Below are 24,564 nucleotides of genomic sequence, written 5' to 3' on the forward strand. Positions count from 1 at the left end.
TGGTCTCCTTTTCCCTTTGGAGCACACACATAACACATGAGCAAAGCTGTGTTTCACATCTTCAGAGCATTGAAGGAGTTGAAAGTAAATTTCATTTATCCAGACAGCAGTTTTGTCTGTCCCAGGAAGTTTGACAAGGGGCTTTATCCCACATGTCCTCAGCTCCTCTGCTGTGCAGTGGTTGTTTATTCTTCCTGAATCCTTTTAATGATAGGAGATGTAATCAAGAGGCAGCTGAGACCTGCTTACATAACTGTTGTCAGGGTTTCTCTTTGGCAGCATTGCCCTGTGTGCTGTTTGCACACTGACTTTCAGGAACTCATGGCTTTTCTGTTAACCAGATAACTCCTCAATCTGATCTGAGTAGGTGGTTTGTTGCTGTTGGGTTATTTTTAAACACCTTCTAATTTTGTTTGGTTTGAGCTTTCTAAACTTCAGAGTAGATTTTACTGCTTTTATTGTGAGGTTGGTACAGGGTTGACATGGTGTGGATAGGCTGTGAGCCAGGCTCAATATACCTGTAAAAGCAGGTGGTTGTGCTCTTGCCAGCACAGCACCCTCTGCTCTTTGTTCTGCTCTGGGGCTCCCCACAGCTCTGCCCCTTCAAAAAGCTCATTGTTCTCAGTCCAACTTGTGCTTTCCTGCCAAGTGTATGCTAATCAGTGTGTTTTCTCCCTCTCTCTTATGTCTGTCCTACTAATAAAATACAGTGCAAATGGGCAAGTGAGGGAGGAGCTCTTGTTTTCTTTGGCACATAGTGGCCATCTGAGCAAAGATGAACCAGACTGGAGCCAAAGATCTGTTTGCTGCTCTGCAGGAAGAGGTGCCTCAAGGCTGCCAGACAGCCCGGTTGCCCCCACAAAGCCTTCGTGCTGCAGCCCCGTGTGATGGTCCAGAAATGATGTGAGGGGCTTCTCAGGGTGTTTTTCCTGAGCATCCTGTGTATCCACTTTTCTTTCTCTCTCCCTGAGCACCTAGCACAGTCCATGGCTTCTTGCTCCTGATAGCCATGGTTAAATCCTGCAGTGCAAGAACAAATGCTGTGTAGTGCCAGGCTTATTGGTCAGACACCTGCCCCAGCAGCAGCTTTGGATGGGCTTTACTGGGCCAGTTACAGTTGGCACTGAATTCCCAGTCTGGCTCTGTCCAGCATGTTCACAGTCTGTGCTTTAATTTGTACATAATGTGTGATGGACTAATCCTCTTACCTGCAAATCGTGTTTGATAAGGCATTGCTGCTGGGAGTTGTAGCCTTTGGTCAGTTACAGTTTCTTTCAGAAAGAGTGATTGCTGTCTCTGTTGGAAAAGGCTTTCAGCTGGGTGAGTTTCAGAAAGTGTGAGGTGTGGGAAGATCAGAGTTATGTGTATGTGTGTATATATACACACACACATGTATATAGTGTTTTGTTACTCCCAACATAGAGTTGAAACCCTAGAATGGTTTCATTTTACCCTAACAGATGGTGAAATGAAACTGCCAGCAGTTTTGGGCTTGAAGTAGAGGCTTTAAAACAAAAAATCTGGAAATCTAAATTATGTGAGAAAAGGTTAGATGAAGCTCCTAGATTTGAGAGAATTTAGAACAGAATGATGCTTTAAAAAAATATAAGATAGGTCCATTGAAAGTAAGCAAAGTGTCTTTTCCGACATCAACTTTTGATGTACAGTGTAAGCACTACATGTTTCAACTTTATCCCAGGCTCTGAGAGCCAAAAAGTCAAACTAAGGAGACTGCCTGCATGATGGGTGTTACTCACAGCATGTTATGCCAGCAAAGATCAGATTGAAATATTAACAAACCACATCCATTACAGAAAGTACATTTCAAGCTAAAAATTATGTTCAAGATGCTAGCAACAGAGGAATATAATTTTTTGGTAATGTGTTTGGAGAATTCATAGTAGAACAGGTGAACTCACAGGCTCAAGAACCTGAATCTGGTACAGTTGAGCAGGTTTTTTCTGACTCCATAACTCTCTTTCATGGCCAGCTGATGAGAAAAGGGGATTTGGAGAAATAGCTCTGTTGTCTTCCATTGATGCTGTCAAAGTATCAATTGCTGGTATAACTGTGGCCAGTGTGGAACCATAATCTAAACGCTACAAACCCAGTGCTTCAGGGGAAATGCAATGATAAATTCTAGTGTGGTATAAGATACAAAGATACAGTGCTTTTCTGGCATTTATGTTTAGGAATCCTTGTGTTAGCTGTTTATTGTCGGCCTTACTCTTTTAAAGCAAGGACTAGTTGACCTCCCCCTCTCTTGTGTTCTCATACTTAAAGAATCTCACTTCTTTCAGCACTAGAGTGGCAGAAAAAAGATGCCATGAGAGGTGTATTCCTGCAGTTCTTTTCATTCAATTTGTGAATCTTGAAGCCCAAAAGCTTCTTGTGACTAAAGAGGAGGGAATTAAAACTTGTATCTTGGTGTGTGTGCTCACTTGTATGTTTAGTTCTTGCTGTTGTGTGTATGTTCTATGTTTTGCATGACTGAACAATGCATTTGATGGGATTTTCCTGTTCTCTTCCATTCAAAGGCAGATCGGGAGCGGCGCAGAGCAATTTCCTTACTAGATGACATTTCATCGCAATGTCCGATCGTTTGGGGCAAATAACCAAGGGAAAGGATGGGAAAAGCAAGTACTCGACTCTCAGCCTGTTTGATAAGTATAAAGGAAAGTCAATAGAAGCTATCAGAACTACAGGTAAGAAACAGAAAGCTCCTTTTGATGTTTTCCAACAGTGTTGTTGCAGAGCTTGTTCAGGGTTTTGACCCTGTGGGACACAGCTGGGTTGCACTGTTGGTGTCAAAGCCTGTGTTTCATTAAGATCCAGAGGAAAATCTCCATTTCTCTTTTATTGTGGAGACATAGAGGAATTACACAGGACAGATGGGGACTCTTGGCCCTTTCATTTAGCCTGCTGCAGAGTGGGCAGGTAGCAAACTTGAGTGGAGGCTTTACTGTGGCCTTAGGCTGCACCAGGGCAGGACACCTGGACTGACTGAAGTGCCTTAAGCTGGTCAGACCTTGTGTAAGATTAAAGTCAAGGGCTGAGGCCACTGAGAAAGAACCTGAGTTGGTTTTGCAGTGGAAATATGACCAAAAGTAGGTAGTGGGTTCAAAAAAATGACCTTGCCTGGACTGGCTCTGGATTTGATGTGAGAATAGAAAACAAAAAATAAAATACTTTCTTAATAAATGTGGTCTGGTGTATAGAGCTGGAAAATGGAGACCTCAGGATTCCTGGGTTAGGTGACCTGTTTGTCTGCTAAAAGCTGGACTTGGGTGGCCATTGCCCCAAGCTGTAAAAAGGTGGTGCTGCTTCTCCTTGGTGAAATGAAAGAGCTACCTGTGTAAATCCTCCTGAAGGGCTCTGTGAGCACTTTGTTGGGGAGAATGATTTCTCTCCCTCCCACTGTAGGAGCTGTTTGCCAGCTGCTGCAACAGAAGGCTGCATCTGTGGTCCTGTGGGAAACAACCTGTGTGTTGACATAGCAGCAGCACTTCTGCTGGGGCTGTGCCCAGCCACAGCTTCCTAATTAAGGTTACTTATCTAGCAGGATACAGCCCTCTGACCTGCTGCTGTTCCTTTCTCACCAGTTATTCCTAGACATGGCTTACAGAGTCTTGGGAAAGTTGCTGCTGCCCGGCGCATGCCACCTCCTGCAAATTTGCCTAGCTTGAAGTCTGAGAACAAAGGAAACGACCCCAACATCATTATAGTACCCAAGGACGGTACAGGATGGGCAAACAAGCAGGATCAGCCAGACCAAAAGAGGTGGGTAGAGTGAATCTTTGAGTTTTGGCAGGCAGCAGTGGTTGTGCACTGCTGTGCTTGGTGTCAGACCTTACAGGGATCAGCTCTCTGTTGTCTGTGCCAGTGTGGAGTTGTTTTCCTGCCTTCCCCCCCTCTGGTCTCACCTCTGCTGTCTGTGCTCAGTTCCAGTGCGACGGCTGCACAGCTGCAGGAGTCGCTGCCGCAGCAGGGTTTGCAGAAATCTGTCTCCAATTTACAGAAACCGACACAGTCAATCAGTCAGGAGGTAGGTGCCACCAGTCTCTGACTGCCACCCTGCTTCCCCTGTCCCCAGGCAGCTTGAGGACTTTAATTGCCTGTGTTGCCTTGCTTTTAAGAAAAAGCTCCTCTATAATCAGTTATTGTGGAAGTGACTCTCTTGAGTTCAAGCTGCTGTGCACCAGCAGCGTTGTGCTGCAGTTACAGAAGTAAAATGCACAGAACTGTATTTCTCAAATGTGTGCAGTAAATCTAGTTGCAGTGTAGGGAAAAAATGGCTGGAATGTGGGATGGCTGGTTAGCACTTCTAAACTATTCTAGTTTGATTGTAATTCAAACATTGCTTGGTGACAACAGATGCAGCTCTTGCTCCCAGCCTGTTGAGATTTGATGGGGAGAGAACTGGTCATGTGGGAGAAGTAGCCAGTGTTAGGACCTGAAAAAAGCTACTGGCAAGTAAGAAGGTGCCCCAGAGAGTGCAAGGACCTGACCCCCAGTGTGTTGTAGATTCACACTTCTGGTTTAAAGAAAAATTCCCAGCCCTTGAGCTTCAGGGAAATCGGGACAGAAGTTATGTTTTGAAGAGGAGAAGAGTGGTTAATGCATCAGAAAGTAGGGTAGCCTTCAAGCTGAGTTGTGGCATGGAACAAATCTGGAAGATTGAGAACATTTAGGACAATGCAGCAAAACAAAAGGAAAGCTTAATGGGAGTACAAGTTGAGGAAATAGTTGGTGAAAATGGGCAGAGGAGACATTAGGGCAGAGCAGAGGATTTTTACTGTAGCATTGTAGTACACTGGAGTGGGGAACAGCTGACTGCAGTCCCAGCTTGAAGCTGTGGAGACCTGTGGTATCTTTGTGATCTGAGGCCTGAACCATAGCAGGTGCCAGCCAGGAAACGAGAAACAGTCATGAATCTAAACTGATCCATGTTGGGGTTTCTTTTTGCTTTGTTTTGTTTTCAGAGTACAAATTCAGTGCCAGGTGGACCAAAGTCATGGGCACAGCTGAATGGAAAGCCAGCAGGACAAGAAGGTGGTGAGTATGATGAGAGAGCTGGTATGTGCCTGCTTTTCCCAGACAGGCATGAGATGGGATGGGCTCCATTTCTTTCTGTCAGCCTGGTGCAGAATGGGAGTGAGGACTTATGAGTCCTGTTTCCAGTCTGTGTGCTGTGTTGGCTGGAATGATGCAGCTGAGTCAGTTCAGAGCTGCCTGTGCAAGAGATGACTTGAGCAGAATGTGTCTCATGGCCACATTGAACCCCCGAGCAAGTCATGCTCTTGGGGATGCAGCAGGGAGATCTGGGAGGGGAAGCTTCTGAAGGAGAAAGGGAACATTTACCCCCATCATGAGCATCTTCAGTCAGCCCAGAGCAGTGTGTAACAAAGGTGCAGTAATCACTGTGAAATAGGGGAGGGATTCGTTTAGAAGAGAAGAAGAAAGGGACATTGGAGAGGGGAAATGTAGGTATCTCCATGGGCAGTAGCAGGAGGATCATCACCTAACTGGGTAGTCAGGAGTGAGGCTGGAATGTTCTTGTACAGGATCTGTGATCCAAGGGAGCTGCAGTGGGTGGAAGTGGCAGTGGAGCTGCTGCAGGGTGCACTCGCCTACACATTGGCTGAGGCCTTGCTGTTAAAGTGTCCCTCAGTAACTGTGCTGCTAATGGCTTCTGCCTGACTGAGAATCCTGAAGCAATGTTAACATGAATTGGGAGTTTAGTTGTGTTCAGATGCATCCATTTCCACACAGGAGGTGGCTTCCAGCTGCACTGAGTAGTGCCATTAAAACCATTGTGAGAATAACAGCTCAGTTCCACTGTTATAATGGGAACAGACCTGAAACCATTCACTTGTCAAGTGAAATTGCAGAGATATTTGAAAGAACAGACAGCTGCTGATTGTACAAACAGAGGGGACAAATTTATCCTAAATTAAATGAGGCCCTTAATGAGAGGGTATTTCTCAAAGGCTAAATGTTAAAGCAGAGATTTGTGCTTACCTGAGGCTGGTAGCCAGTGCAAAGACTGTCTTGTTTATTAATTGGTACTTTTTGACTCTTTCTGTGTAGACCTCCTGTGCAGTCATTTTGAAATCTGATCATCTAACAATGTTCGTAAAGAATTTTTTGAAAACTCATTTTAGATCACACTTAACAATGTAGAGCTCTCAACCCAAGAAAACAGTTGCTTATATGGCTAAGAACAGCTTAATTAGAAGGTAATTGAATCACAGAAGAATTAGAAATCTGTCTGAAAGGATTTTTTAGGCCTTCCCATGCTGGCACCTCTTCTCTAGTGCCACTGAACAATTGCTTTTCCTTCTTAGCTAATTCAGGTATTACAAAGAGGAGAATCTCTTGCTTTTTACTCTTTTTGTCTTAGAGCTGTAAAATCTCTTTTGGAGGGTGTATCCTGAAGAAAAGTGGCCTAATAAATTAATTATGGACTTGTCCATGCCTATGTCTTTGTATAAAGAACATTTGGAGAAATAAAAGGGGAACCAAACTTTTTTCAGTGTGGTGCTGCTTAGGATTAGAGTACAAATTCCTAATGGCTGCACATAAATAGTCCTTAAATGGTGCAGCCTTACCTGGGGGTAGATGTCTCCCCTGAAGGACACATACCTGTGCCATTCTAGTTCAGTAAAAATCAAAACTCTTCAGCAAGTCTTAGCTACATTGCAATAAATTAGGCAATGTCCTTCTCAAATATTTTCATCTGTCTAAAATTCAAAGTGTTTTGTACAGCTGTTGCAGAGTCTTTCCTGGAAATTCCACATGGGAGGCCTTGTGCAGTGTGCAAGTTCCAGAAAACTGGAAAAAATGAAAATTACTTAAGCCAGTCTGTCTTGATTCTTCAGGGCAAGGAAGGAGAAAGATAGATGAGACTCTTGCAAGTCTTCAGTACTCATGGCTGATACTTCTAATATAATTCTGAAATGCCCTTTTTAAGAGAGCTTTTTAGCCAAGTAACACTAAGAAGCAGTTCTCAAAAAAGCAATTCTTTTAATGTGTAATAGTACAATAATGCTTGTAATTTCCTTTTATTCAGTGTTATCTTGCCAACAGATTTAGGAGAATTGCTGTGTTTCGTGTTCCAGTCACTGGCAGATCTTTAGAATTGACAGAGCTGTTGTTCTGGAGTGACAGATGACTCAGCAAGACAATTTGCCAGTGACTAGAAATGAACCTGACCCGATCTGGCCAGTGATCTGCATCTTGAAAATGTTGCAGCAGGGAGGAGAGCACAGAACATCTGCCCTTACCCTGTGGTGTTTCACTGATCAACAGAAATTCTAACAATAGACTTCCCTGGCAGAGTGAGGTCTGAGCAAAAAGAGTCTGAATAGAGATGTCAAATACCTGATAGCAGGGTATCATTTATGAGCAGTCTTGGAGAATTTGTATCTCTGCCTCTGTCTGAATTCTGTACTTCCCAAAAATAATTGGAAGCTGAGAAAGTTCACTGACTTTGTTGAATGTGAGAATTTAAATGAAGATCCTGAGTGTGGGAGTGCTGGGTGAGGACGTGTGTTGTCGTGTTGGTGACAGTGGCTGAGAGTGTTGGGGATGTGAAGTGAGGTGCTGGTACCGTAGTAATTTGGGTTTAAATGTGCCAGAGGCCCAGATTCCCAGCAAACAAATTTCCAGGCTGATCCCGTCAGGGAGTTGAAGCAGTGGGAAGATCTTCTCTGAGTGCCACACTTGTTTGTCTGACAGGTTCAAGGGCCTCAAGCCGACTGTTATCCTTCTCTCCCGAGGAATTTCCGACGCTGAAAGCAGCTGGCGAGCAGGACAAGGTTGGCAAAGAAAAGGGCGCCTTAGATCCGTCGTATGGGCCAGGACCAAGCCTCCGCCCCCAGAGTGAGTGAAGGATTCTGTCTGTCTGTCTGTCTGTCTGCCCAGTAACCCCACTGACCCTGTTTTGTACCAAGAACTTCATCCTTACATTTCCTTTTATCTTTTTATGACCTTATAAGTGTCAGGCTACTTAGTTTGGCATGTGGTCCTGATGTTCTGTGGTCCAGACAGCCAAGTGTGGACTGTCATCTACTGCACTGTTAAATAAAAATTGCTCTGTGATATTACAAGCAGGCCCCTTCCTGGGCTGGGGGAGCCACAGTGAAATCAGTGTGTGGTGTAATGTGGCTTCTCTTGCACTGTTTTTGCATCTAATTGGCCTTAATTCTGCAGGGTAAGGACTGTGGAGATGGGGAACACTGATAGGAGTTCAGGTTTATTGGCAAATAAGGACGCCACTGGTGCAGCAATTACTTAGTAACAGTTGAAGCTGCTCCTCTCTTAAGAAAATAAACACAGTTGGAAATTCTTCTTGATTCTTGATATTTTTCTACAACCTTGGGGTAATTAGGTCTTGACCAGAGTACTTGAGCTTTCGAGACTTTCTGGCAGAGTGGCTGCCTGCATTTACAAACATTAACATAATAATTACCTCTTTTCCAGATGTCACCAGTTGGAGGGAGGGCGGTGGGAGGAACGTCACCTCTGCCACATCTCTGACCGCCTCCCCTGCTGAGCTGGGCAGCAAAACCCCCAGCTCTGGAGACGGGGCCCCCTCCTCAGCCAGCGCCAGCGATGCCAAGGAGCCGTCTCTCCGCCCAGCTCAGCCCCTCCGCAAAGGGGCCTCGCAGTTCATGGGAAATGTCTACCAGCCACCCACCTACCATGACATGCTGCCTGCTTTTGTGAGTCACCCGTTTTCCACACTGTTGTGATCCCCTTCATTCTTAAGATAAGGGGGAATTGAAGGCAGCTGGGATGTGTTTTCTGGGCTTTTAGTTGGCTGCCAGGGCTTGCTCAGGGATCCTTCTCTTGGCATGTTTTTAGTTTGTGTAGCACAGCCTTGCTCAGCCTAAAGAGAAGTCCAGTTGTCCCTTTCCTTCTGGAGCTGGAGAGGGAGCCAGCCAGATGTGAAATGTTTGTTTCCCTTTTGTGTGGGGTGCAGCTACCTTGCACATGTTGTCACCTAATCTGGGTAAACCTTCCTGTGGCAAGGATTAAAACCAGGCTGTTCTGCTTTGCCTCATTCCAGATGTGTCCACAACAGCCATCTGAGAGCCCTGCACCGCTGGAGCGAGGGTCTTTCCCCGTTCCTCAGCTTCGGCTTGAGCCCCGGGTACCTTTCAGACAATTCCAGATGAATGACCAGGATGGGTAAGGCTGCCATCACTTTCCCACTTGAGAGGCAGGTTCAGGGTGTGACATGAACCTTAAACCAGGCAAGAATTTGGGCCAAGGATGCAGTTGCATGTGTGAAGCTGCAGGCACCAAAGGGGAACCCTGTTTTTTACCCAAAGCAGGAGTGCTTTTCTCCAACTAGAACAGCAAGACGGTGAACATTGTGTGTCTGAAGAGCAGGCAGACATGGGAATTGGGGTGTGATCCTAGACTGGAGGGGTGGAGCTCTGATCTGTAAGTTCTAGGTACCAGGTAGACAAGGGGAAGAAATCGCTGGACAGGGAGAGAAACTGTATATATGTGTATATAAGTGTATATAAGTGCATAGTAGAAAAGGAGAGATTTGGTGTTACAAACTCAGCTCTGCATTCTTTGATGTTCTTTTTGCTGTTTGTGACCAGTTCTGTGTTTCCCTACAGAAAAGAGAACAGGCCCAGCCTGTCCCGCCCAATGCGCCCAGTTCGGCAGCAGCTGGAGCGAGTGCCCCGGCCCACCATCATCAATGCAGAGAACCTGAAGGGGCTGGATGAGTTGGACAATGATGCAGATGATGGATGGGCAGGTAAAGTGCCTTCATGCTCTGGCTTTTTGTAGTTGTGAAATTGGTGTAAATGATGACACAATGGATCCTTCTGATCCTTCCATCATATTGTGCTCAAGGAACTGGATCTGAAGACTCCTGAATTCTGAAAACACCAAGCACAGCAGGAGGGATGGGACTGTGGGTGCTGGGAAGGAAAATTAGTCTTGCCTTTTCAGTCATGGCATTTGATATCCAATTGCACACAGTCTGGCTTGGCAACCGCCCTCTCATGTGCAGCCCCCACTCCCAGGCTGTTTGCTGCTCCTCCTCTGGGACCAGTCCAGCTGTTCACTAGTGTGTGTCCACACTGCTCATGTAATTTCTTGCCTGATCTAGCTGGAGTTGTCCCTGCTCATTGAGGGAGGTTGGTAAATGACATTAAAAGTCCCTTCCAACCCAAACTATTCTGTGATTTCCAGGACCAGTGCTGGACATTTGGCTTTGTGAGTAGTTCATGCCAAGCCTGTGTGTCCTGTAATTTAGTGCTAAAGGGGGGCATAAGCTTTATCAGGACAAGGGACCTGTTACTCTTCTCTCAGAAATCTGTTCTCCCTTTGCTGCCTTTGTAGGCATTCATGATGAAGTGGATTATTCTGAGAAACTGAAGTTTAGTGAAGATGAAGAAGAGGAAGAAACTCTTAAAGATGGACGACAGAAGTGGTAAGAAGTCACTTTGTTTGGCCGTACAATTAACCTTTAGTAAAAGTGAGCAATACCAGGATCTTTAAAAACTTGTTCTAAATGTGGAGTCTTGATCCCTCTGATTTCTTACTGTGACTTCATTGATTTTACTGGGCGGTGTTTGAGTAGTCTTCAAGGCTTTGTGTGGGTCTAGCAGCTGACTTCCAGTTTGCCAGGCTTTTTTCTCCTCTTTTTTCACCTTTATCTGCTGCACAATAGTGGAGTTGATCCTTATGTACCTTCGGAGAAGCACATCACTTGTTCTGGTGATTTTTTGTGATCTTCCCTTTTTATTAGAGTCAGTTGCCTTTGCCACTTGATTACACTCCAAGTGCTTTTTGAAGCAAGTAGCAAATGCAATAATAAAGCTGTTTATGTGACAGGAACAGCTGGGATCCCAGAAGGCAGCGACAGTTGTCCCTGAGCTCTGCAGACAGTGCAGATGTCAAGCACACCTTGGAGGAGGGAAAGAATTGGAATGATTCAGCTGGCTTGTCCCGGCCAGTCCGGAAAGCACAGGATTCACAGCAGCCTCCAAGGAAGCTGAATGGCTGGAGCTCTGCCTCAGAATACCAGGTAGGTTGAACTCATGAGGGTGAGCTGGAAGCCCATCATGGTCCTTAAGAGGCTAATTTGACATTTTATTGGAAATGGGATGCTGATGAATTTCTCTGTTCTTAGTTTATATCCACCTGGAGAGGAATCTATCTGCATAGCACTTCCACTAGGGAAAAGAAATTGAAGCTGGTCCAGAACAGTGGGGTTGTCAGTGAGAAAATGGAGTTACTAAACCAAATATCAATAACCCTTCCCTGTAACTGGGGGATTTGTGCTCGAGGATAGAGAGGAGGGAGTCAGAAGGGGAAATTGTCACCGTGGGATGCAGATCTCAGGATAGAGGCGCTGGTTGGGTCACACTTACGGAGGAATGGTTTTTCTCTGGCAGAAGCCCGCACTAGGAAGTGTTCTCAGACAGCAGTCCATAGAGGATAAAGAAGAAAAGGTGCCTGTGAGACAGAAGTTTGTGCACTCTGAGATCTCTGAGGCTGTTGAGAGAGCCAGGAAGCGACGGGAGGAGGAGGAGCGGCGAGCCAGGGAGGAGCGCCTGGCAGCCTGTGCTGCAAAGCTCAAGCAGCTTGATCAGAAATGCAAACTGGCTCAGAAGAATGGGGAGACACAGAAACACACAGAGAATGAAGATGTGCGACCTCCCAGCACAGAGAAAAACACTACACAAGAGAATGGCCATGCTTTCCGTAAAGGTACAGAAACACTGCCTGCCTCACCCTGCAAAAATTGCTTTTTTTGCTGTAGTGCTGATATTTTAGTGGGAGTGGGGAATTCCTGGGAGGGAGTGTTCAGAGGGTCCTTCAGCTGCCCTTGAGAGATCAGCTGCTGCTTGTGTTCTGCAGAGTATTTTGCATTGTTGACAAAGGTTGATTAAATTAAAAAAGATATTAAATGCAAACTTCTTCAGTTGCTTTCATCTGTGCTCAGTGAGCTGTGCTAGCAGAGGGCTTGTTTGAATGGGCCTCATGGGCTTCTCATGATTGGATGATAATATTAAGTGCTCATGGCCATAGATCAGAAAAGAGTAAGTGCTGCCAGGTTTAAGGACTAGTGAGGAAAAGGACTTTCTTCCCAGTGCTTAAGCAGAAGGCTGATAGTAAAGGAGTATCTCAAAATTTATCATTAAAATAAGATGGACAAAACCCTGTATAGGGCTGTCAAGGTAAAGGATGTGCTGTATTGATTGTAGTATGGTTCAGTCATGTATTACATACAGTCAGGACATGCCCACAGCTGTGTATGTTTGGTGGTGGTGATGCACTCCCAACTATCATGAGCAGGCTCTTGAAGGATTGTTTTCTTCTCTGCAGCAACCCCTGAGTTTCACACACAGGACGCCTCTGTTGGCTATCTGGAAGAGGAGAGTCCTGCTCCAGCAGCAGCAGCAGCCCAAAGCAGCAGTGAGGAGGAGCTCAGAGAAGCTCCCTCACCAGCCCAAGAATTCAACAAATACCAGAAGTCTCTTCCCCCACGATTCCAGAGGCAGCAGCAGCAGCAACAGCAGCAGGTAAATGGCTCACAGTCCATTTTCTGGACCCCCACTAAACCTCAGTTTAGTTCTCAACACCATCTGTTTTTGGGCTGGTAGGAGATAAGTGGGGTTTTACCCTGACCTTTTTCAGTACTTCTGATCATGGAAATATCCTGTGTGATTGGGTAGAAGTGCTCTCTGTGGGCTACATAAGTTTTCCTTGCTCCCTGTGATGCTTGAGCTGTTGTGGGTAGAGCTCTGCCAGGTTTGTCACTTGCCTGGGAGAAAAATACAATGCTGTCAGAAATGTTGACTTGTCTTGCATGGTTGTCTGGGCATCTCCTGACAGTTGGAACTCTTAGGACTGTGTGGCTTGTGGCAGAGCTCTGGTTTGCAAATGTTCATGAGCAGGAGAAGCTGTGGATGTTCCACATCCAAAACCATGAATGGCTGTCTTGGTGCTTGTGTGGGCCCAGGGGAGGTTCTGTTCCTTGGGCTAGCCTTGAACCTGATGAACATCTCTTTTTACTTTCTGGCACAAGATGAGCTGCTGTTCTTCAGCACTGCTGCAGTGCCTGAATATACAGGACAGGGTAAAGGAAACCCTTGGGATTCAGCTGCTTCCATTTCACTCAGCACTTGCTGAGTCCTTACCATTGTAGGTATGGGCAGCCATTTGCTTGCCAGGAGCAAACTGTGCTTAGTTTGGCAAGTTCCTGGACTGCTTCTGGACTTGGAGGGAGTTCTGGAGTGGCACACTTCTCATTCCATCTCCTGCCTTTGCAGAGGGCTGGTCCTTCGCTCAGCTCTCATCTAATACCTGCTTCGATTATTTTTTTCTGTGAGGCTCTTTGAGACCATTGTTTTCTTTGCACTGTAAAAATGTTTGGTCTTAAATGTTTCATTTTTGTTGCATTGAAAACTGTTCTGGGGCACTGAGACATCAGCTGAGCTGCTTTGTGCATCTTGGCTCTTGCCTGACCTTTCAGTGCTGTATGTGCCATACGTGCTGTGCAGCGCTGCTGCCAGATGCACTGAGTCTCTGTAGGGCCTAACCAAGGGACAGAGTATTCAGGCTTCAGATAATGCAAAGTTAATTGCCATTCTTCATAAAATAACCACTTGAAATGGGATATCATCAATGCTGCTGCAGATCTTAGCGAAGAGCTCACAATTGGCTTTTGCTCAGTAATTGCTCTTTTATAGATGTTCCCCGTGCTCATTGCTCGGCAGTTGACATTTTCATGTTTCAGATGTACAGCAGCAAATGCTGCCTAATGCTACTCTTGAAAAGAGATGCTCTTAAACTAAAAAGAATTGGATGTCTTTGCTGTCATGCTAATAATACCACAGGTCATCACTAGTGGAAGAACATGAAGTTTTATTTTATTTTCTCTTATCCTCTCTGATGTTAGTATGTATGAGGCAGTGCATGTTTTGGCTAGCTTGTATTGCTGCTCTGGTAGCTCCATGTAGAGAATAAAATGGAAAAGTGATGGTATTGTGAAGGCAGTATTTTCTCTGAGGTACCAGAGGACTAGGCAATGTAGATATAATCTGCGTTTATCAGAGCCTTCCTTGTTGTAATGATGTGTCAGATTCAGATTTAAAGGTGTCTCTTTTGCTCTGCAGTTGGGGATTGGCTTTTTTAATAACCAGTTACGGTATCTGACACTCTTGTAAGCTTAGCAGAAAAATATGGTGGCACATTTGACAAGTAAGTAGATGCATTTGATGTTAATTGGAGCTGTTCAGTGTTTGAAAGCTTTCTTCAGTACACAGACTCCTTTCAAATATATATTATTTTTGGACCTTCAGCAAAAGTTAAATGTCAAGTCAAATTAGCATCATGACAGTCCTCAGCTAAGGGAAGGTGGACTGGCTGTGTTGGAGATGGGGAAACAACCTGCAAGTGCCAACCTGTCTCTGAAGGATGCCCAGGAAACACAGCAAAATATTAATAGCTCTCTTAACGTGATTTAGGTTGTTTTTATCTAATCTCTTAAGATGACAGGGGTGGAACTAATATATCTACACACTAAATAAATTAGAAATGCATTTCCTGAAAAATGTAACATCTTCTGAAGTATTTGGTTCCGGTTATGAAGTGACGTTTGACAGTAAGTTGTCCTGTATTCATTCAGGAGTGTTGAACAGATGCAAATTGTGGTCTTAAAGGTGATCCCCTATGTTTGGCCACATAGCCTGGCCCACAGTGGTGTGTTAGAATAACAACTGCCACATTCCCAGCTGGGAGTGAATTGCCCGTCTGCCCCACCCTCCCATCTGATCAGTGATTGACCCTTTGCTGATGGCACGTGTTTTCCTTTGGCTGAGCAGTACATCAGTGTGATTGCTGGCAGCACAGCCATGTCCAATGGCCCATCCTGTCCCCTGCAGGAGCAGCTGTACAAGATGCAGCACTGGCAGCAGCAGGTGTATCCTCCTCCATCCCACTCCCATGCCCAGCGGACGTTCTACCCGCCGCACCCGCAGATGCTCGGCTTCGACCCCCGCTGGATGATGATGCCGTCCTACATGGACCCTCGCATGGCCCCCAGCCGCACCCCCGTGGATTTCTACCCTTCAGCCCTTCACCCTTCAGGTGAGGTGGTGGCAGGGTTTATCTTGGCTGTTGAGTTGGTTCATAGCTGGAGATTTGCTGTGTTGTCCTAATCTCTGCTCAGACTTTGCATTCTTGTTGGCATCCCTTCTCTAAGGATGAGAATGGGAGGTGGTGGGAGACTGGGGGGGAGGACATGTAGACATGTCTGTCCATTCTCTGCACTGCAGTGGGAGACCTTCCCTGACTGCTTTCTGACCATAGTGGATGTGACTGATCTTGCCCCTTGGAGGAAAGGGTAGCAGATCCACTGATCTTACCTGTTGAAGGAGTTACTACAATAATGTGAAATCTTAATAGACCCCTTTTAGGCAATGTGATGGAGAAACCTTGTAGTTCCTGAACTGTGCACTTTCCACCTTCCTATATTGTCCTAATCTTCAGAGGTGTGAATGTAAACATCAGGATATATAAATCATTCCCTGGAGTTGGTGCATTGCTTGATCCCAAGCCAGTGATGCTGTGTAGTGTCTGTGTGGGCTGGGCTCTGAGAGCTGTGTCATCTTCTGTATCACTCCAGGTGTATTTCCCAGCTGTGCATTTTCCAAGCACAGGCTCCCCTTTACAAGGGAGGTTTCCATGGCTGCAGCCACCTGCTGCCTGAGAAGGAAGGGAAGTCAAGCTAGGAGATTGTTAAATTCTTCTTGTCTGTGAAATCCTGGTGCTAATGGCATGAACTCTGTTGTGAGCAGGAATTATGAAGCCCATGATTCAGCAGGACTCCATCAGTGGGAGCAGCTGTCGGTCTGAAGATCAGAACTGTCAGGCAGGGCAGGCAGAGAGGAAAACTGCTCCCTTGGATCCTGTGCCAGTGTGGGGCCAGGACAGCTACACATCCCTGCAGAGCAAAGGATACTCCCTGTCACATCAGAAACAGGCTGACAACATGAGCATGGAGGGGCTGCATGCCAGGTGAGTGCAGAATTCCCCTGTCCTCATGTATGCTGGGATGGGAGGTGCTGCTGTAAGCCATCTGCTGACGAGCAGGTGTAGAGCTGGCCTGAAAGATGTCTGTGAACAGGCCCAGGTTCTGATCTGGGAGCACCCTTACACTCCTCAGTGTTTTAGCTGGTTTGCACAGAGCTATTGAGCTATTCAGAAGTTTTCTATCTGGCCAGTTTGGGGCCTGTTTGGAGGGAGAGGGGCCTTGTCACCTATACGGGAAGGTATAAAAAGCCATGAGTCAAAAAATCTGATGATTGCTAGTTGGTCTCCTACTGTTTTTAGACATTCTAAAACCAGTTCTTTGTTTTCAGATCTCCACATCATTGGAAGTTAAATCTCCTTTAATTTCTTAAGTTTGCTGCCCATCATAGGAACAGTTTTTCTTTATCATGTATTGATTTAACAAACCAGGCAGTACAGCCTGGGGCCACAGCAGCTTTTCCCAGCATTTTGTATTTATAGGTAATTTGCCTCATGATTTACTATAAACCTCAGTTTATTTCTTTTCACCTCTTGTATCCAGCCTGGACCCTTGGATTTGTGCTGTGCTCTGCATTACCTGACTTTCTTTGTTGTTTGTTTTGTTCTCAGGAATGAAAGTTACTCTGCTTCTGGAAGGCCAGAGAGTCTGAGCACTCAGCGAGATCTCTTTGAGGAGAGAGGGGAGGAGTATCTGAATGCTTTTGACAAGAAGGCCCAAGCAGACTTTGACAGCTGCCTGTCTTCTCAGAGGATAGGCCAGGATCTCCTGTTCCAGCACCAGGAGAGTGTGCAGGAAGCCTGTCCTGCTGGCAGCCGCCATGCAAACCTGAGGTGCTCACCTCTGGAGCCTGATTTTATCCAAGCAGAGAAGAAGCCTGAATACAACGGTTGGGATATCAACCACCATCAGAAACCTGCAGAGACAGCAGCAGAAGTTGCTGAAGAAGTACCCCGGGATGAGCAGTCCTTCAGTGCTGACCCCTGGAAGAAAGAAGGAGCCAGTACCAAGCAGGCCACTGAGGAGACACCAGAGTGGGCTCCTGAGAGCCGCAGCACCAGCGGGCAGCCCCCAGAGCAGATGGGGAGGACACGGCGGTCGGGCCCCATTAAAAAACCAGTCCTGAAAGCCCTCAAGGTGGAAGAGAAGGAGAAGGAGATGGAGAAGGTTAAACTGGAGGGAGAGGACAGTTCACGCCTGCTGAAGGAGAAGGCACCTGTTCAGAAGGTGGAAAATGAGTCAGATGACTCTGCTGCCTTGCTGAACTCCACGCGTTACCTGCTGGATGACAAAGGTTCTTCCCAAACCAACCTTGCACGAGAGGCTGAGAAATCCCAGGAGGAAGAGGAAGAGGAGGAAGAAGAAGAGAAGCCAGAAAGAACCTGGGAGAACAAACTATCCAGAGAAAGCAATGATCTCCCTCCCACAAAAAGAAACAACTGGATCTTCATTGATGAGGAACAAGCCTTTGGTGGGAGAGGTCAAGGGCGTGGGCGAGGGAGAGGCTTCAGAGAGTTCACTTTCAGAGGCCGAGGCACGGTTGTGAGCAGCAGGGGGGTCTACAACAACAACAATAACCAGAGGAGCAGCCGGGGCCGAGGGCTGCGGGAGTTCAACCAGCCAGAGGATTTCCCCAGGGGCAAGCCAAGGCGCCGGATTGCCAGCGAGACACACAGTGAAGGCTCAGAGTATGAGGAACTCCCCAAGCGTCGCCGGCAGAGGGGCTCTGAGAACAGCAATGAAGGCTCTGTGCTGGACAGGGAGGACAGTGATTTGAAAAAGGGAGACTTCAAAGAGTCTTGGAGGTCCAACAAAATCTATTCAGATGATCACAATAGCCTGGATCCTAAGATGAGGGCTCCAAGAGCCTTTGGGAGATCACTGCCACCGAGACTGAGCAACTCTGGCTATGGGAGAAGGGGGTTCATGGGTAAGGAGCCCACCCAGTGGCAGGGCAGGAGTGGGGGAGGAGGGTGGCAAGAGTACAGCCACTCATCTCCATCAGACACCTTTGGGAGCAGGCAGCAGTCTGACAGGGACTACATTCAGGATTCTTACAAACACACGGATTCCTTCTCCAGCCGGGTTTTTGATGAGAGTCATCTGGATGACAAAAGGCACTTTTTCCAGGAGGATTACTCAGCAGATCAGGAGAACATAGAGAACAGGCCCTTCAGGAGGCGGCGTCCTCCCCGCCAGGACAAACCCCCACGGTTCAGACGCCTCAGGCAGGAGAGGGAATCAGTCGGGCAGTGGAACCCTGAGGAGGGAGGCCCAAATCTGCTGCCCAGCCAGTGGTCAGGCAGATCCAAACTGGGCACTGCAGAGAAGAGCAGCATCTCGGGCAGACGCTCCCCTGAGCTGTCCTACCAGAACTCTTCAGACCATGCCAACGAGGAGTGGGAGACGGCGTCTGAGAGCAGCGACTTCAGCGAGCGGCGGGACAGAAGAGATGGAGCCCCTGAGAGTGAGGGCCAGCTGGAAGGTGGCCTCAGCACTGGGAGCTTGGGAGAGAAGAGGGAGCTGGCAAAGAGAAGCTTCTCAAGCCAGAGGCCGCTGGTGGACAGGCAGAGCCGCAAGGCTGAGCCGGCAGGGTTTACAGAGCAGTCCGTCAGGACTGGCGTGGGAGCAGCTTCCAGATATGAGAGCCAGCAGAATGGGACCCTGATAAAGAGCAAAAGGTAAAGTTGTTTTCTGATCTGTGATATATGCAGATGGAGTGGACATACACCCCATGCATTTTCTTCTTGTCACTCCTATTCGCATTCTACTGACAAAACTAAATCTTTTCCTTTCTTTCTTGTGTAGGTCTACAGAAGAAGGAGGAGGCCTTGGCAACACCAGTGGTGGGAGCAGCCACTCCATTTACAGCTTGGATAGGGCCTCCCATGTGAACTCAGAGAGTGCTGAGGGGCCAGGTAAAAAGCCAGAGAAGGAGCACAAATCCACTGCACAAAGAGCAAGTGAGAAGGGAGAGGCCTTGTCACAGTTTGAACTGAGTTATGGAAGTGAGTATCTTGATTCATTTGTTTCTTTAAGAGGATAACATATTATGGCTGACTGATTAAAGCCAGACTGATTCAATCCAGTGTAATTTTTATTATCAGGGTAGGGGCTTTTTTCCATTTGTTTCCAGAAACAAGAAAATTCTTGTGTATCTAAATAGAAAAACTTGGAAGGTAAAATTGTTGTTAAATTTTAAACACAAACTTTTCAGCCTGATCTGACAGTGTCTGTAATGTTTCTTCGATAGAAAGTTTGTGTTTAGGGAGAATATCTTTGTATTTCTCTCTAAGATGTTAATGTATTTTTAGGCTTGAAATTTATGTTGTGTGAAGGAAGTTGAGAAAGAATCCAGAGTGGGGAATTTGAGGCTGAGCTAATGGCAGGGAGGCAAGAAATTTGTATCTCTGAAAAGAGAATTACCTGAGTTATCACACAGCTCCTCTGGCTGAAGTGTGGTCATCTTGAAACAGAGGAGACAGCAAAGTCCTGCAAAATAAAGTGGCTGGTAGATGTCAGCAGACTACATACATTATTTTATTTTCTAAATGTAGCTGCTATGTTGCTAGGTGAACTTATTGTGGCATGGATTCTCTTTGGAGTGCACTGTTTAAATTCCTGCAATTACAAAGCTTTATATGCACACACATGTGCACTGTGTTCTCTCTGTGTGCTTTGTTCAGGTACCATCATTGATAATCGGGTGTCAAACACAGCAGAAGAGAATGAAGTTGGTTCCATGGCAGGGGAAGGCTTCATTGAGGTTCTTACTAAAAAGCAGCGTCGCTTGCTGGAAGAGGAGCGAAGGAAGAAGGAGCAGGCTGCTCAGGTGAGGAGTGGCAGGCAGAAAAGTTGGACCTGTTACATGGTTTGGGTTGCAGTCAGAGAAACAAGGCCCCAGAAAGTGTTTGTATGAACAGAAAAACATACAGTTGACAGTGCCAAAGTAGTACAGATCCTGTATTGGGCCCCAGAAAGGCATTTAGGGCTGCTGGTCTGAAAAGGAGAGTTTGATTTCTGACTATTCTTGGCTTGCAGCACAATTGCTAATTGGGAGTTAAGTTTCTAGAGTGGTCTTCATCCAAAGCAGCTTGGCTCTCTAAGCCAGATCCTGGCTGTAGTTGGTGGGATATTGGGCAGCAGGAGCAGTGGAGGACTTTGCACTCTGACTGTGTTGTTGCCAGAAGAAAACCTCACACTTCAAAAGGCAGCTCTTTCCAGCCTTGTCAGACTGGGGGACCCTCCCAGGCTGACACCTCTGCCTCTCCTGTCACAGGCACCAGCCAAGGCCCGCGTCCTTCAGTCGCGCATTCCTCCACGATTTGCTAAGAAGCAGAACAGCCTGTGCTTGGAGCAGAGTGATGTAACAGTGTCTGGAAACAGCCTGGGCACAGAGATCTGGGAGAGCAACAGCCCAGGTAGGCTTGGGTCTGTTTGTTCCAAAGGGTTTCACAGAGCTGGAGTCCTCTGGGATGTGCAGCAAGGATGGGGGGTCTGTGGTTCAGAGAAGAAAACCCTCTCCTGTCTGATGCTGGGAAAGGGAGGGGAGCTGCAGACATATGGAGTAACCTCTGTTCTAAGCTCTGCTGTTCAGCCATCCTGCTCCTGTTGCTGGCCATGTCAGTCTCTTAATCTGCTTCTTGGGTCTTTGTTTCACATCAAGTTACAGCTATGCAAGCTATACAGCATTTTATAGCTGCTTGGGCTGGATCTACTTTTTCTTACTTTGCTTTCCTACATTTTCTCATCTCTAGCCTTGAGTGGTTAGTGCCACCCTTGTTTCTCTCTGACCTGTCTTTCTCTTGTTGTTGTGTTCCCTAAGAAATCTCCTCCCTGTTCTCCACTCTCACTCCTCATACCCTGTGTTATCTGCTGCATCATGTCTCAGATGTCTGGGCAACACTTAATGTTCTGAGGTGGTGAAAATACCCTTTCTCATGTCTAGAAATGGAAGGTGTAGGATGGTGTAATGTGTACAGGGTGTGCTCATAGCTGTGTTTCAGGCAGCTGAACCCTGCCCTCCATTCTCTTCCAGCACTTTCTGTTCAGTCTCCTGGCAGTGATTCCTGGAGCAAGCCTGTAAATACCTTTAATGGTACTGAGTCCAGCACTGAGGTAAGTGGCTCCTGAGGTGCCCTTCAAGGTATTGTGTGTATAAAGTATAATGCAGGTGGCTTTTATGCTTCTCATTGCTGCATCTGTGCTTAATGACTCTCAACTCTGCTTGTGCCATTTTAAACCATCTCTTTGCAGTTTTAATTTGAGCTTGGCGCTGTTCAAATCTTGACCTAAAGAGCCAAGGCAGCACTGCTTGGTGTTGTGTGTGGGTATAAATCTGGAGTAACTGTGTGTTAGAGCTATTCCAGGGTTATGCTCATCACTGGGTGCACACTGTGGTTGAGGAGGGTGGAATCCCTTAGGTCCTGTTTGTGCCTTTGAGCAGTGTGTAGCTGTAGCCTTAGTGCAGGGAGGGCAGAGGAGTTCCTGAACTCTTCACCTCTGGAGTGAAGAGACCAAGAGTTCAAATTCGGTTTGAGTCCCCTGTGAAGTGAGTTTGGCAGTCTCAGCCTGGTTGTTCTGTGGGACGCATTTCCTTACTCTGAAGCCATGGTGTGGTTGGTGCATCAGTTCACCTGTCTCAGGGCTGTGTAGAGCTGAAGGAGCAGCCAAGGGCTGCTGCAGGTCAGGCCCAACTCCTTTGCAGTTAACCAGGATGGTGATTTGACAAAGGGACATGGTCTTGCTGTTTTCTGGGATGTTTTTCCTCGGTGGTGCTGGGTCGGAGTCCGGGGCTTTAACACATTTCGTGCTTTGCATAGCAGGGATTTAAAGGCAGCCAGGGGGATAGTGGCATTGACTTGAGCGCGGAGTCTCGGGAATCCTCCGCGACCTCCTCTCAGCGCAGCTCTCCATATGGCACCCTCAAACCAGAGGAGATGAATGGGGCTGGCCTGGTGGACTCAAAGCCTGACTGCCAGAAGGAGCAAGTGCAGAAGCAAACTGATAAAAAGGTAATCTGGATTTGCAGCCAAGCCAGAGCGCAGAGTGAGAGACGTTGTGAAGTGGTTGTTGTTGTTCTTGATAGCATTTTTAAGGCTTGAGGTTGGGTTATTTGGTCTTTGTGTCTCAGCCTCTTTGCTTTCCTGTTAAGGATTCAGATCAAGGCTCAGGACAGAACAAGGAACACAAGCCCGGACCCATCGGCAACGAACGCTCCCTGAAAAACAGAAAGGGTTCGGAGGGAACGGAACGGCTGGAAGGGAATATTCCCCCTGTTAATGGGGTGGAAATTCACGTGGATTCTGTACTTCCTGTGCCACCCATTGAATTTGGAGTAAATCCTAAAGTGAGGATTGAATTTAATTTTATCTTCTTGGTGATTTGATCTTGTTGAGGCATGAAAAGTGGTTTGAGGAAGAAGGATTGCTTAGAGGAAGTTTCCAGCTGTAGGTTTGCCTTAGATTTCATTACTGACACAGACTAGGGACTCAGGATGTCCTGGCAAACATTTAGTGTCCACTTGGAAATACTGTCCCAAGGACCAGCTGGGGTGGTAAACAGAGGTGAGGGACAAAATCATGGCCAAGCTTTTGTGTGCCTCTGGGGGTTGCCTGCTGCTGAGTGCTGAGAAGTGTTTTCCGTTTGCAGCAAGGCTTACTGGAGACCAGTCTTTAGTTTGTAGTGTCATAATTCAGGCTAGAGTCATTAAGCATGAAAAGCAGAGGGGTGGCCCATGGACCTGGATTTAAATTTTATGTGTTTCGCTTTTTCAGGACTCTGACTTCAGCTTGCCACCTGGTTCTGCCTCTGGCACTGCAGCTAACCCTGTCACCAAATTGCAGGATGCCTTGGCCAGTAATGTAAGTATTTTTTTCTTTTGACATTGATTCATTGGAGATACTCCTTAGGTAAACCTCAGATGCTTATGAAGAGAGGAAGCATGTCTGCATCTGACTTCATGTTTCATGCGTAGGCAGCACATGTCACTGAAATCCAAAATGGAAATCTCATGATACTGTGGTACAATGAGTGTCACAAACTCAGAAATGAGGTAGAGAGCAACTTCATTATCATTGTGACCTGTGTAAAGCTATCCCTGAGATGGCCAGTCTCTTCCCCTGAAACACACAAGTGTTGGACATGGCCATGGTCTAGATGGTGACATCTTTAGACCCAGACTGCCCAGCTTCCTCAAAGGTTTCACCTGTCACAGCAAGGCAGAGAACTGTAACATGGTGGTCAGGCCTTTTTGGAGGTTTCCCAGCTTATTCCAGCCCTCTGGGGATTTCATTATTTTCTGTGAAAGAGTGAGTACACTGAAAGCCCAGCTGGTAACTCAGCTGTAGACAGCAATGTGAGACACACAAAAAGTTGCTTTTGAAATGTCTTCAAGTTTGTAGGCTGTCTGGTTTTGATTTTGGAGACTTGTCTTATAGGGTGTTTCTTTTCAGAAACAGGTTTTGTCTGAAACTTAGGTAGTTTCTAAGTATGGTACAGGAAGGAGAACTCCTCTGCAAATGGAAGTTTTTGGATCAAACTGATGGTTAAGTGGAAGTTGATATAGTTCAGCATAGAGGGGTGTGTTTGCACATAACCAAAGCCTCCTTTATTGCAAGAGCAGAATGGACCCTAGGTGAATGTGGCACTTGGCTTGTGCAGTACCACCAGGGACTGAATTCTTTGATGTGCACTTACTGGAGCTGCCCAGCTGCACCTCTGTCAGCCTTGGTGGCTCATACCATTCTCCTCAGAGTTCACAAATATTCACCTGTTATGACTCTCCCCTCAGGCAGGGTTAACACAGTCCATTCCCATCCTGCGAAGGGATCATCACCTCCAGCGCTGCATCGGCCTGAACCCCATGTCCTTCCCCACTGCTGACCTTACTCTTAAGGTAAGGAAGATGAAGGGGTGTGGATGCCACATCTGTGGGGAGATCACTCTGAAGGTGTGTGGATACCACTTCTCTGTGGGGGAAATCTTTCCCAGAGTATTCTGTTAGGTATTGCTAAACTTTATTTAACTTTTGTAAAACTTGTGCATATGTGCTCTTCACCATGAGTGCAGGGGTGTGTGTTTTAAGTCCTGAATGCAGGAAGTCCTTGCCAGTTGTAGAATCAAGTGCAACAGAGCTTTCCTATTTCTGTACTGGGCAAGGTGGCTGCTCAGGGATCCTGGGAAGCCTGGTGGTGTAAAGAGAGGGAAAAACCAAACAAAACCCAACCAAGTGTACAAACAAGAACAACAAAACTAAATAAACCAAACCAAACCCCACGTCCATCTCAAACCCAAGAACCTCAGCAAATACCAAGGGGTTTGAGTATTTGTGAAGGGTTCTTGTTCATTAGAAATTGTTGTAGAATCACCTGACCTCAGACCTGTCAGCTTTCCACTATGCCTAGAGTGCAGGGGATTTGGGCTCACAGGACACAGATGAGCAACTATGGGCTTTGGTAATGTCCTCCCCATTTGAACTGTCTGTAGTTATT

The 24,564-nt window shown here is 46.6% G+C and overlaps 1 protein-coding gene across 7 annotated transcripts in view; it reads left to right on the forward strand.

The window, feature by feature from the left end:
- PRRC2B (proline rich coiled-coil 2B) overlaps positions 1 to 24,564 on the forward strand; it is a 46,266-nt gene that overhangs the window by 10,509 nt on the left and 11,193 nt on the right. For 5 of the 7 annotated variants that reach the window (XR_009419788.1, XM_059486499.1, XM_059486497.1 and 2 more), the window contains exons 2-24: positions 2,538 to 2,705; positions 3,603 to 3,780; positions 3,943 to 4,045; positions 4,983 to 5,055; positions 7,741 to 7,884; positions 8,485 to 8,726; positions 9,074 to 9,195; positions 9,639 to 9,781; positions 10,372 to 10,462; positions 10,867 to 11,059; positions 11,430 to 11,745; positions 12,364 to 12,560; positions 14,925 to 15,129; positions 15,840 to 16,059; positions 16,684 to 18,753; positions 18,881 to 19,080; positions 19,759 to 19,904; positions 20,352 to 20,493; positions 21,111 to 21,190; positions 21,895 to 22,086; positions 22,227 to 22,421; positions 22,849 to 22,935; positions 23,865 to 23,969. Coding sequence is in view for 6 of the 7 variants with exons in the window: in XM_059486499.1 (XP_059342482.1) it covers positions 2,591 to 2,705; positions 3,603 to 3,780; positions 3,943 to 4,045; positions 4,983 to 5,055; positions 7,741 to 7,884; positions 8,485 to 8,726; positions 9,074 to 9,195; positions 9,639 to 9,781; positions 10,372 to 10,462; positions 10,867 to 11,059; positions 11,430 to 11,745; positions 12,364 to 12,560; positions 14,925 to 15,129; positions 15,840 to 16,059; positions 16,684 to 18,753; positions 18,881 to 19,080; positions 19,759 to 19,904; positions 20,352 to 20,493; positions 21,111 to 21,190; positions 21,895 to 22,086; positions 22,227 to 22,421; positions 22,849 to 22,935; positions 23,865 to 23,969 (5,559 nt within the window). In the remaining variant the exon portion in view is untranslated. The remainder of the gene's footprint in view (positions 1 to 2,537; positions 2,706 to 3,602; positions 3,781 to 3,942; positions 4,046 to 4,982; positions 5,056 to 7,740; positions 7,885 to 8,484; positions 8,727 to 9,073; positions 9,196 to 9,638; positions 9,782 to 10,371; positions 10,463 to 10,866; positions 11,060 to 11,429; positions 11,746 to 12,363; positions 12,561 to 14,924; positions 15,130 to 15,839; positions 16,060 to 16,683; positions 18,754 to 18,880; positions 19,081 to 19,758; positions 19,905 to 20,351; positions 20,494 to 21,110; positions 21,191 to 21,894; positions 22,087 to 22,226; positions 22,422 to 22,848; positions 22,936 to 23,864; positions 23,970 to 24,564) is intronic. The other 2 variants (XM_059486501.1, XM_059486498.1) reach the window with 2 other exon arrangements.

The sequence above is a fragment of the Ammospiza nelsoni genome, chromosome 20, assembly GCF_027579445.1.
Source record: "Ammospiza nelsoni isolate bAmmNel1 chromosome 20, bAmmNel1.pri, whole genome shotgun sequence".
In the NCBI taxonomy this organism is placed as follows: domain Eukaryota; kingdom Metazoa; phylum Chordata; class Aves; order Passeriformes; family Passerellidae; genus Ammospiza; species Ammospiza nelsoni.